This window comes from Zeus faber (genome assembly GCF_960531495.2).
Source record: "Zeus faber genome assembly, chromosome: 14".
Classification (NCBI taxonomy): domain Eukaryota; kingdom Metazoa; phylum Chordata; class Actinopteri; order Zeiformes; family Zeidae; genus Zeus; species Zeus faber.
Genome location: NC_137200.1, coordinates 26,536,840 through 26,549,244, shown reverse-complemented (window position 1 = coordinate 26,549,244; position 12,405 = coordinate 26,536,840). Strand labels below are relative to the sequence as shown.

Here is a 12,405-nt window from a genome sequence, read left to right as displayed (position 1 = left end):
TATGAATTACAAAAAACTTTATTTCTTCCCCCCCCCCCCCCCCCCCCCCTCCCCTCCTCATTTAACTGGAGTGTTTACCGAGTTCCAGAGTTCTCAAACCAGATTCCGTTCCGAAATATGTTCTATATGCAAACATTCCCTTTCAAAATAGTGATTTTGGGTCCGGGTTGGCATTTGTTTTGGCCAACAAACATTATTTGTATAAAATAGTTTCAGAGTCTTTGCCGGAGGATTCCCAACCGTTAATCAGCGATGGGTTTTCATTCCGGTGACTCATCCTGATGCGCTCATTTCCTTCTTCCGGGGGAACAATATACCCAGAAAAGGAGCCGATAACAAGCGACAAAGGCCAGGAAAAACACAGCCATATTTTCTCCAAATAATACTTGTGTTGACATAGATCATTTCTATCGTCTTTTTTTTTGTGTTTCAATATAGATGTCAAAAGACCAATCATTGTACACATTCTGAATTAGTCTAAAATAATCGAAAACCGGATCCAACGGAGGACACGGCCGACTTCTGTGTGAATTCCAGCACGTATGCCGTTCGTTTTCATGGACGTTTTTCCTACGTGTGTTGTGCCCAACTAATTTGCCTTCACCTTCGTTAAGCTAAGTTGTCCATATTCACATAATCCAACGTGCTCCCATGAGTCGACCGTTTGGAAGTTTCTAATTGGTTTAATTTAAAAACATTTCCCTGCGGTAACGGTTACTTGTCCGAGCCTGATATGTGTTCAATAGTTTGCCACGTTAAGGTAACCTTTGAAAACGGGCCGCGTGCGGTAGGTAAAAGAAAAGAAGGTCCGAAACACTGGGCGACAGGTTTTTTTCCTAACGGGCGCACGCAGACGGCTCTGGTTCGGTCCGTGGAGCGAGCGGTCTACCACTTCCCCCTCTTGCTCCAGTCCTTGGGGGTGAAGTGAAGGCATTTCGGATCGATTCGCAAGTGTCTCTTCTGCATGGCTCTTTCGTGGCCCTCCACGATGTCCTCCGAGAGAGTGAGAATGTACTGACCCTGGGGGGGAAGGAGGAGACAAAAACAGACAGACCGTCATCACCTTTTAGAACTCGTTGCGCCTCGTCGCTCGAGAGGAAGCGTGACACCGCCCTGACACCGTCCGCGCGCTTGCCTTGAGTCAACGTTTATTTTTTTTATTTTTTTAAACCACACACCACAGCCCGTCTGTGTTGTACAGCTCTACCAACTCTGGCAGCTATGAAGACATAACCCAGTTCAAATCACAGAGTACGGCGGCGTCGCTTTTCCGGTGTGACTCAGCGGTAAATAGATAATGTCGTTTACCCGCAATACTAAAAATTTGCTTGGATTTTATTTTCATCTTTTTATTTTACATACCCCTATCAGTCCCACACCGGGGAAATTTGCAATTTCTCTGCATTTACCGAGCCTAGTATCTGACGTAACTAGGAGCAGCGGGCTGCCATATAGAGGCGCCCGGTGTCTTGCTCAAGGACACATCAGCACGCTACCAGGAAGATCTGGGGATTAAACCGGCAACCTTCCGATCACTAGACAACCAGCTCTACCTCCTGAGCTGTGTGTGTGTGTCCCCAAAGAAACTTAATTGTTGCTACTTACCTTGTAGTAGTTAATTAGGTTGAGGTACTGGAGCGTAGAAATAACGTCCTCTTTTTTCACGCTGGTGATTTCGCTGATCTCACTAAAGGCACAAGAGAAAATAAAGTGAAAATATCAAACCACAAAAAATAAAATAAATAAATCACTAGGAAGTTATCGGCATCCGCCAGAGACATGACACACGTCAGTCACATACTTGATGGTGATCTGCGGCCGCTCCCCGTTGTCCGGTTTCAGGTCCATTAGAATTTCCAAAATGGTCTGGGACCAGTACGAGCGGTAGGACAATAAACCCAGGTCGGAGAGGGGCTTCTCCGGCGTGCCCGTCTTCCCTTCCACCTTGGACAGCTCATAACCTGAAGGAGACCAAACAACAAACACACAGAACTCGTGAAGCCAAGGGTCGGAGCCGGGCCGGCCGAGCGAGCGCAGTGCGGCCGTCCCCCCTCGGCGCGTCACTCACTGAACTCGATGAGCAGTTTGCCGTAGCCTCTCCGCTGGTAAGGAGGCAGGGTGAGGATGCAGGCCACGTTGTAGTCTTCTGTCGACTCTTTTTCCTGCAAAAAAAATAATACATTCATTCTCTCTCTCTCTCTCTCTCTCTCTCTCTCTCTCTCTCTCTCTCTCTCTCTCTCTCTCTCTCTCTCTCTCTCTCTCTCTCTCTCTCTCTCCTCTCTCTCTCTCTCTCTCTCTCTCTCTCTCTCTCTCTCTCTCTCTCTCTCTCTCTCTCTCTCTATATATATATATATATATATAAAATCATTTGACGAAATTTTGCGGTTGACTACCGGTACTTTCTCACATCACGATAGATACAATATTGATTATTGACATTTCCCGGCCCTACACACAACCAAGTCATTTTCACAAATAAAACGATGACAGTTTCCAGAGCTCCAGGAGCATGGTGTGGGATCGCCGCACCTTAGAGAAGTAGCCCACGATGTGAAAGCCCTTCGAGTCGTATTCCGTCATGACGTAGAAGAGGAAGGGGTCTGTGTCGTAGTACAGGGTTTTGTGGTCCAGGAAGCACTTTGCCAGTAAACACAGGTTCTGAGAGTACGTCTGTAAACAAGGGGGGGGGGGGGGGGGAGAGATGTCATGGTCTCTAACAAAACCAAAAACACTTAAGGGTTTGAGCACGCCAGCGCAGGAGGGATCACTAACTTTGTTTTTCCTGCCGTCGATCTCAAAAAACGAAATTGTGCCTTTGCGGTAGATCTCGTTGCCGGGGGGGTGACGGAGATTACACTTCGTCTGTCGGAGACAACAAAGGATGAGCGCCAACGTCGGGCGACCCCCGCGCGCCCACGAGGAACGGGCGCAAAAAGTATGGAGGGACAGAACTCACCAAATGCCTCTGGAGACACTTGAGGCTCTTGAGGTACTTGAGGCAGAATTCACAGAGGTAGAGGATGGGCAGCGTGGTCAGCTCCTGCGGGTACGGCGAGAAGTACCAGGGCTTGAGTCTGTGGCGGCCCAGTTCTATACAGTCGATGTTTTTCATCCGGGTGACGATGTCGTCGTGGCTGCGGTCGGACACCAGACTGCCAGTCATGCGCGGGGCCGACGGGATCCCGTCCGAACTGTCCTGTGAGTCCTGGCGGTGAGCAGAAATGGTCATGGTGCGTGGAAATGGAAAGAGTTCATGCCATTTCCACGCACTTTCATTTGCGATCAGTTTAGAATCAGGTCAATCTAAGGGGGGAAAACTGCTTGACCAAACAAATTACACAAGGAAAATTCTTACTAAATAAATAAATAAATAAATAAATAGAAAGATTTCGGAAATGACAAATAATTTAACACAAATCTTAATAATGTAAAAGGGCCCAAAAAAACCCGTCTTGAGCCAGACGTAAGCGTCTCCCCCATTATACCGGAGTGACTGAAGTCACAGCCGACCATGGATAGCAACACACAGTTCAACAGACAATGAAAGGAAGGACAACAGACCTCTCCTGGCGGCAGAAAGACACTGGCACATCGGGGGCTGTTATACTGGAAAACCTTTACCATCTAAGAGAAAAACAAAAGCAAATGTAGGCTTTTGGAAACTCAATTTACGATGTGAGTAACATTGTTATTTATTAGAAAAAACAAAAGTTTTGATTTAGCAATAAAAGGCACTAGAAAATTGCAATTTCATGAAATAAAAAAAAAAAGAATGGTTGAGAGCATTTGGGCAAGACTGTATCTTGTCAGCTTAAATACCGGAGATGAAATAATAATAAGTGTGTTGAAAAGTTGAAATACTGCGCCAACGTAACATATTGCTTTCAATAATTAATTGTTACTTGACAATTATACATTGTTATTTCTATATTGTAATTTATGGTTATGACATCTCGCTGAACACAATACACCAAGTCACTGTAGAGCTGGTGTTAACTACAGCTACCGCTTGCTTGGGATGATGTCACCAAATAAACACCTACGGAATAGGGCTGGGCTAACTGTGACGTCTACATTCTTAATTCATGCACAAGGACATGGATGGAAATTGTAAAAACAAAGAATAACCAATGAGTACAACTTAGTAATTACATATATAACTGATCTATGATTTATATGGGGCGATAAGGTCTAATAGGGCCAAGGAAAGGTAAAAGCTGAGGGACTTGTAATGCTGCAAACCTCATCAGTGCCCCCGCAGTTTGCCTTCCTCTTCCGTCCTGGTTGAGAGGGGATGAGTCTCCGGGCCGTGCCATTCTGCTAACAAACAGTAAACACACACATGGTTTCACACTAGTGCGCGCACACACACACACACACACACACACACACACACACACACACACACACACACACACACACACACACACACACACACACACACACACACACACACACACACACACACACACACACACACACACACTTCAACATTTCAGAAGCCTCCATGCTTTACCGTTGTGAGGGAGGCGAGCTGCTCGTGGTCGTCACGGGACTTGGGGGTAAAGGTGTTTGTGTCCCTGGCGGCAGGGTAAACGGAGGCTTGTGAGGCTTCGGTGGAGCTCGGCAGTGAGGGCACCGGCGTGGCTGGAGACGCTTGTGTTGCCAAGGAGACGGATTCCGCTTTGCGTTTCTGTGAAACGGACGCGGGGTTAAGGGTTCAGCCGTAACTCCACGGCGTTCAGCTGTTTAAATGTTGCACGTTTGGAGTAGTCGCACATTACAGCCAACACTGAGACAAATGAACCAGTCGAAAGCTTGGAACACTGGAGGATTCCGTTTCCATTTCAATAAGGGACTACATAATGCCCAGTCTGTACAGATATTAGCAAGAACTGGGTTCACTTAATGCTAATCAAATATTCATTAAACATTTTGCTCCAGAATCACAGTTAATTGCAATGCCAGCATTTCGGTCGGGCCTAAAACTATAGAAGACTGGAAAAAAATTGGTTCACACCTCATTCTGTGATAAAACTTTCAACCAATTTATTTGCTAATCATTATGACAAGAAATGCACGTCTAGATGTAAATTATAGACCCCAAAAAATTTGTATTGATGCGTTACGCCGACTATAGTAGAGACATAGTGATTTCATTTATAGTTAGTATAAAATAATTATGATTTGCTCTTTATATAATAATTTATTATCACTCAAATTTTCTATGGCCACCCAGATTTGACAGGAAACACAGATATCCTACATGGGAATACAACACGAGTCCGTCACCAAAGGGAGAACATCATTTCTATGTCTTCTGACTATGTCTCCGTCAGTGTTGAGGACACCACAAAGTCTTAAAACCAATCAGAAACAATTAAAAATATCTATGTTAAGATGGAAACAGGACACGTCTGATCATAACAACAGCGGTGTTCAAATATTTTTGACCACATTACAACATTTTTGGCACTCATCCCAAGGTAAAAACAGTCCAGTGTGTCTGGAGAGTCACTCGAGAATGGGAAAATGAAAGTTGTACCGGTGTGGGGAGAGTTTTTCCTCTGGAAGGAGCTGTGGCGGATTGAAGGTTGAGATCTAGACTCTTCCTCTGAATTGAGCAGAAAGGAAGGGAAGGAAGGGGGTTAACTCACATCCATGTTACCCCTATTAGTCATCCAGCTTGATTTAGTTTTTGTTTGATTGGCACACAATTATATATAAATTGATTAATCATCCGGGGGTTGCAGATGTTCCCACACATTGTATGGGAAAGCAAAACAGGAAAGTCGGGATACAACATTTTCTGGAACAGAAAGACTTCCCTACGTGAGTGATATTTGAAAGGATTGTTTGAGAGTTGATAAAAATACAAAAAACACTTAATTTTCCCAATCTTAATTGAGCCCCTTTCCCCCATGGAATGCATAACATTGCTCTCAAGTCATTCTCACGTTGGCCTCCTTTATGGAAAAGTTTGGTATGGAGTCTGTTCCCACATAAGGCGTTTTCGGACCAAACAGTTCCGGGGACTCTGTGAGGGGAACTAGGAACTGAGGTGGAACTCGGAACGAAATACCTTCAACGGCTTTTTTCCCGGTTACATTCACATCGCCAGTAGTAACACTGAAGTGAAACTGAAGTGACATAAACCGATGGGGTTTCAACACGAGTTCTGTGTTGTGTTTAGACTATGAACTTTAACTTATCTCAGCTCATCAGTCCAAAGTAATGCAATGCAGCAACTAAATTTGGTTGCTGAATTTTCGCCTATATTAGATCTACGAGACGCAATTTAAAAGTTCGTTCAGATTTTCGGACACCTCACAGGGATTTTTTGTTTTATTCAAATAATGCCAGGAAAAAAAAAAGAAATAAATCCATCTACAATAAAAACACTTTTTATCAGTGCTTTTAAAAAAAAAAAAAAAAATTATAAGCGGCGAGTGTACATGGGCCGGTCGCTGCATAGATTGATGCGACTCTGCTGGGGCGCACTGAGGACAGTCTGCCCTGGTCGAGGGTCGTTCCGAGACGGCGGCAAGGCTGGGGCGGAGGGGCGCTGTTTTTTTTAATGTAGGTGTTAATGCGTTGGAGATAAATTGTGTGTAAATAAAGACATGTTTCCTTAAAATGAAGGTTCTTTTTTTTGGCTTAGGTCGTTGTTAACGTATTACACAGGTTTTTAAATATGGGGGGCTACCGGTGCTGCGTTGGCTCATGTGTTCGCCCAATCACCGTGCACTTGCGTCTGGACCAATCACAGTGCATTTACGTCACTGAAGGCTCCTCGTGCCGGTTAGTACTTGCCCCGAAATAGGAGAAATTAAAAAAAATAAAATAAAATGTCCTTCAAAACGACGTTCGAAGAACTAATATTGCTCCTAGTTCCTACAGTGCAGACACACACAAAAAAAAGGGTGGGTTCCTCCAAAATTTCTTAAAACGATTAAAACGTTCCAGCAGTGCAAAAACGACTATAGATGACAACCTGGACGATGTAACGGATACATAATGTAATGCTTGGGAGAGGTGTCTAAGATCACGGGAGACTCGGCAGCCGATCTGTTTCGTTCTTAAACCAGCGAGTTGCTCCCCATCTCTCTGCCCCTCCCGGACGGCGGGCAAGCGAGGGGCTTGTGCCCAATGTCCCCCTGATGCTTCCATTCCCGCACATTTCCATTCAAAGCCGTATCGGCATTTTCCCGTAAATTATACTATGAGTGTGGGGAATATTACTGTACGACTTTTACGGAACATGGACACCAGCTTCTGTTCCCGCATGACGCCAACACAGAACATTGCCAGTGGATTTACGGCTTTCGGTGCAAGTGGGAAAGGGGCTATAAAGACCACTCTATTGTGTGCTAGTTGCAACCATCAAAAATACATTTCAAGCAGGAAACAAAAAAACCCAAAACATGTTGCAAAATGTAAACAATAAATCAAACAATAAATTACAATTGCAACACATATCTGATGTCATCCTCAGGTGAGAAGGAGAGAAAATTGTCAACAATGTAGACCAAGTTGTCTTATTGTCTCAGATGGCAGAGAAAAGTGAGAATTTTTTTTAGTATGTTGTCAGGCCACTTTAAAAGAAAAGCCAAACTAAGGGATAAAGGGTTTGAACTGATTCTAACATCCAAAAAAACTAACAAAAGAATTCCAACTCCTGGCCTCTAAGGGCACTCCTAGCATGGAGTGCCCTTAGAGGCCCCTTATGCCTAGATGAATTTGTTTATTTCAAATAAGACTTTTGTCTTAAGACTTATAAACAAATCTAAAAAGGGTTTTTGCCAAAGCTGAACTTACTGTTGAAACATGTGAAGGTCTGTGAGAAAAATCTGGGGGGTGGGGGGCAGACCTCACCGAGACACTCCCTCTCTGGGTATCTGGGGGAGGTGGGGCTGCTCTTACCACTTCTCTCTCCGGAGAACTGGGACGGGACCCCGGAAGGCCGTTCTTGGTTGGCGTTTTAGCCTCTTTCTTAGGAAACTGAAGCTTCTTCATGTCCAGCCTGTCGGGTGTGACCCACTCATCCAGACGCTTGTTGACTAGTAACACGGAAACGTCACACATAGGGAGAAAAAAAAGGCATCGGCAATGAAGCATTTTTTCCCCCAAATACGAATAGTACTACCTAGAGGTCGAGATGACAGATCATACTCACAGTCAATATAATGTACATAGTAAAGCTTTCTCCCAGGGATCTCCTTCACACTGAGAATCTCAGCCAATGCTACAAGAAAAACAAAAGGAACAAAGAGAAACATGTCAAACAAGATTGAGTTACCTCATGAAAGGCAAATACGAAATGCCACAATAACAATATATTTTGATTAGTGCCTTTCAGCTGCTGTTACTTAGGCAGAACACATTATTCTCAACAGTGTGTAAGGTTTTACAGACAACGGCGCTGGAAGCTCTTACTCAAATTAGTAAAACATTTTTAATGAACTCATTAACATGTGTTTGGTCGTATATTGCTGTGAAGAAAATCCGACACAAGGTTCAGAAATGCTTTAGTGGATGTTAATGATTCCCAATCAAGCGTGCATTTACATAGCAATATCCATAAATTATTGCCTATAAACTTGTCACGCCGCCATTGATTTGAAAATGGCAACAAACTGTTATGGAGGTTAGGTTAACAGTGATAATGCAGCTTCTAAACACACAAATTTATTAAAATAAATTTTGTAGACAATAAGGTTTTGGAAAGATGCTAAGTTATCTGCCAAATTTCACAGGTAATCTGACCCAGTGGCAATCATTTAGAGTGATGAAAATTGCATTTCTTCTCGCCAATGGTATCATTTGCTTATAGATAAACACTAAACTGGCTGTTTCAGTACTGGTAAGAAAAACAGTGTTAAACTCCCCGTAGTGGGATGAGTTCTTCCTCATAATGAGTTCCATGTCAATCTAAAAAAATAATAAGAAAAAAAGCGGGGAGGTTTTGTTGTTTACAAAGCCAATAAAAACATGCAACTTGAATAGCAAGTTTGAATTAATAAATATTAAATATGCAAGACCAATGTTAAAATTCTATTTAACATCAAAATTAACTCTAACTGAATAAAGATGATACTGTGCTTTATTCAAATAATCTGTAATCAACGGTAAGTCGTTCATGACTAAGGAATGATAATGGATGATAATGGTATCTTCATATCAACGCAATCTGAAGGCTTAAGTCATTTACATTTATACATTACATGAGAGGCTAGAAACAATAAGCAAACAATTTGCAAGAGGTGAATATTAGGCAAACATCAAACCACTGTTCATATTATTCATATTATCGGAACAGTTTGGAATAAAAATCCCATAGGCCGTCCAACAGATGCAATAACATTCTGACAACCAAACTTGCAAGTACGCGCATTTCAAAAATTTTTATGTACTCCAGAAATGCATATCTTCCAGGCCCATTCAAATGTGAGAAGCAAGTCATGACACACGGATATCCTATATTGCTAACACAGGGCACAGACAGGTTGCTTGTTTTTTTTTGTTTTGTTTTTTTTAAGAAAAAGGGTGTAGCCATAAGGTCTACACTTATGTCATTTTATAAAACGCACAATATTCAGGTTGTATTTGGAAATCAATTATAATACCAAGGAAATCAAGTCTCTTAATAAGTACATTCAATTGTGACATTCTAAGATAATAAGAGTAATAATAATAATAATAATAATAATAATAATAATAAGAGTGCGGGGTCTTGTGAGGGCTACTTCAAATTCTGAAAAAACAGAATAAATATTGAGCAGATTTGATGGACGGGCTGTCGCAACATTAAATTGGTTTAGGTTTGATTAGAAATACAGTATTTCCCTTCGCAACAGAGTCAGTCACATAAAACAGCTGACTGTTACCGTGTACACATGTAGTTGCAAAATATGTCCAAAATGCTGCATGTTGAAATCGCACAAGCAGCTCTTGTTTATTCTGCTGTGTTCTCAGATCTAGGGAGGCTTAAGACTGAACAACTTAAGACTGGGACCTGGCTGACCCGAGTCAGGCAGGGGACTTAAAACACCATCTTTTCGAATACCATATACATTGTTATAACCATTTTGTTTCCTCCCTGGTACATATTGGATTTATTTATGCAAATTTGCACAATTATCTCTTCTTCAGAGTATAATTTTAATTGTTGATATAGAGGTTGATTGTTACGTTTTAGGTTTGTTGTATTTAGCAGAATTTTATTTTTAGGTGTATTGCACATTGACCATTTCTATTTTTATTCTTACAACATTATTTTTAGTGCCTATAGTTTTGGTGTGAGCCGCTATAACACCGCAATTTCCCCGCGGGGATGAATAAAGTACCTGTCTGTCTTTCTGTCTGTCTGTCTGTTTACCCATCTATCTGTCCATCTACCGATCTGTCTATCCAATACCGTTCGTTAACAACAGCTAATGCTAGCAGCTAGCTAGCTTACCGCTAGCTAAACAACCACAATACTCACGCCACTCGTCCTCGTTTTCTTGATTTTTGCGAAGAACGGGTAGGCGACAACCCTCCACCACCTCGACCTAGTGAAAAACAGGCTGTTGAGTTACACGCTGAAAACAAACCACATCACCAAACTGAAATAGCATCTTTTTGACCCTACCAGTGTTGCACTGTCCGCCATTTTCGTCATCTGTGAGCGCAGCAGCGGGGTGTTGTGGGAAAATGCCGGTCCGCACCAGACTCTTCTAGGGAGAGCGACCCATAAACCATAGGGAACTTCCGACAATAATAAAATAAAATAAAATAAAATAAAATAAAATAAAATAAAATAAAATAAAATAAAATAAAATAAAATAAAATAAAATAAAATAAAATAAAATAAAATAAAATAAAATCATGACAATAACACTAATTATAATAATAATAACAGCAATAACAACAACACAAATAATAATAATAATAATAATAATAATAATAATAATAATAATAATAATAATAATAACCATTACAAACCAATACAAAAAAAAACAACAATCATCATCATCATCATCATCATCGTCCTATATTATACTTATTGATATAAAAATATGATGGCGGCATATATATATATATGGTATTGTGAATATAGATCCAGTGATTAGAGATCCAGGCACCTTGAATTATATAGTTCCGGTCACCAAATTTGATTTTCTTCGGGGTTTCTTACAACATGAAGGTGATTATCTATAACCTAAAACAGTATGTACAGGCACTCAGGGGGTCACCTCTTGACTCTCCATAACGACCAAAGATCTTTGAAGTAACAGGGTGTGCCTGCTAAAATTCTTCACTGGCTATTTTTATCCCACACCCTGCTAAATGTGGGACAATCCCAATCCGCTGAAGGACAAATATCGACACGCAGCGGTCAGGGAGGCGGCCACACCTTTGACTGCTTCAGTCAATACGTTCAAAAGCTCGGATCCATCCGGCGAGAGCCAAAACCCCGGAATCCTGCGATCTTCGTTTTTGGAGCTCAACGATCGCCTGCAGAGGACGATCGCTCTCACTGCGCACGTCGCCCCTCGCTGTGGTTCCGTTATGACACACACTGCACCGGTTCCCCAGGGTCCCAGGATGCAGGGACCCCCTCCCTCGTGACTTGCAGGGCAGAGGGCAGGGGTCACGGCATCCGCCGGTTTTCGGGCGTGACATCCCATAGACAGGAGGCGATGGTTTTTTTTTTGCGTCACTTCTGACCGATAGAATGAGCTCGGGTCCCTCTGCCACAGCAAACAAATTGGTATTCCTCTGAAGCGAGCGGGCCTACGCTGCGTGCACGGCGTCCGCTCCTCCACGCCGGGGGGTTGTTTGTCCTGCCCTGTGCTTTGCAAACCTGTTCAAATAAAACCCCGCCCGCGGAGATTTCATCTGGAATCGTCTTTCAGTTTCCCTGCTTTATGTTGTTTACTGTTCCACCATCATATTGGAGCGCCCGAGTAGCAAATTGGAAGCTTATTGTTATATTTTTCTTTTATTATCTGAGGTTATGCTGACCTAGAAGCTGTAATATACACTGACAAAGGGTTGAGCAATGTTAATCAAATCAAATATGAGAATACTTTTGATGAATACCTGGATAGGAATCATTTGGGGATGACAGTTGATGCTTTCATAGGTTTTTTTTTTTTGTTTTGGGTTTTTTTTACACACACGAAGCTCAGAAACTACTTTACTGCGATTCAGCCTTAAAGACAGCGATTCATTACCACACGATATCACGATAACCAAAATCAAATTAAATTCAAAATCATATGTACAGGGGCAGTGATATCCCGGGGACAATAACTAAATGAACGCTTCCCTTCGGATATTTTTGAATTTATGTAAAGATACATCGATTAGAGATTCTCTCGGTAGAAGTTACATTTGAAAAAAAATGACACGTTTATA

General features: G+C 42.2%; 1 protein-coding gene across 4 annotated transcripts; it reads right to left on the bottom strand.

The window, feature by feature from the left end:
• Positions 1 to 76: 76 nt before the first annotated feature.
• Positions 77 to 10,663, bottom strand: kat5b (K(lysine) acetyltransferase 5b; the record flags this gene model as incomplete). Of its 4 annotated transcripts, none has more annotated exons than XM_080013645.1 (15): positions 77 to 1,020; positions 1,606 to 1,687; positions 1,802 to 1,961; positions 2,069 to 2,162; positions 2,530 to 2,670; positions 2,773 to 2,862; positions 2,957 to 3,205; positions 3,562 to 3,624; positions 4,243 to 4,320; positions 4,517 to 4,693; positions 5,546 to 5,614; positions 7,819 to 8,060; positions 8,177 to 8,245; positions 10,487 to 10,553; positions 10,634 to 10,663. In XM_080013645.1, 15 exons carry the CDS (start codon positions 10,661 to 10,663, stop codon positions 886 to 888), a joined length of 1,746 nt encoding a protein of 581 aa, XP_079869771.1. In that variant the 3' UTR covers positions 77 to 885. The 4 variants fall into 4 exon arrangements, with proteins under 4 accessions (XP_079869771.1, XP_079869772.1, XP_079869773.1 ...); XM_080013646.1 differs by having other exon boundaries at positions 4,243 to 4,317; XM_080013647.1 differs by having other exon boundaries at positions 7,924 to 8,060.
• Between the last annotated feature and the right edge of the window lie 1,742 nt (positions 10,664 to 12,405).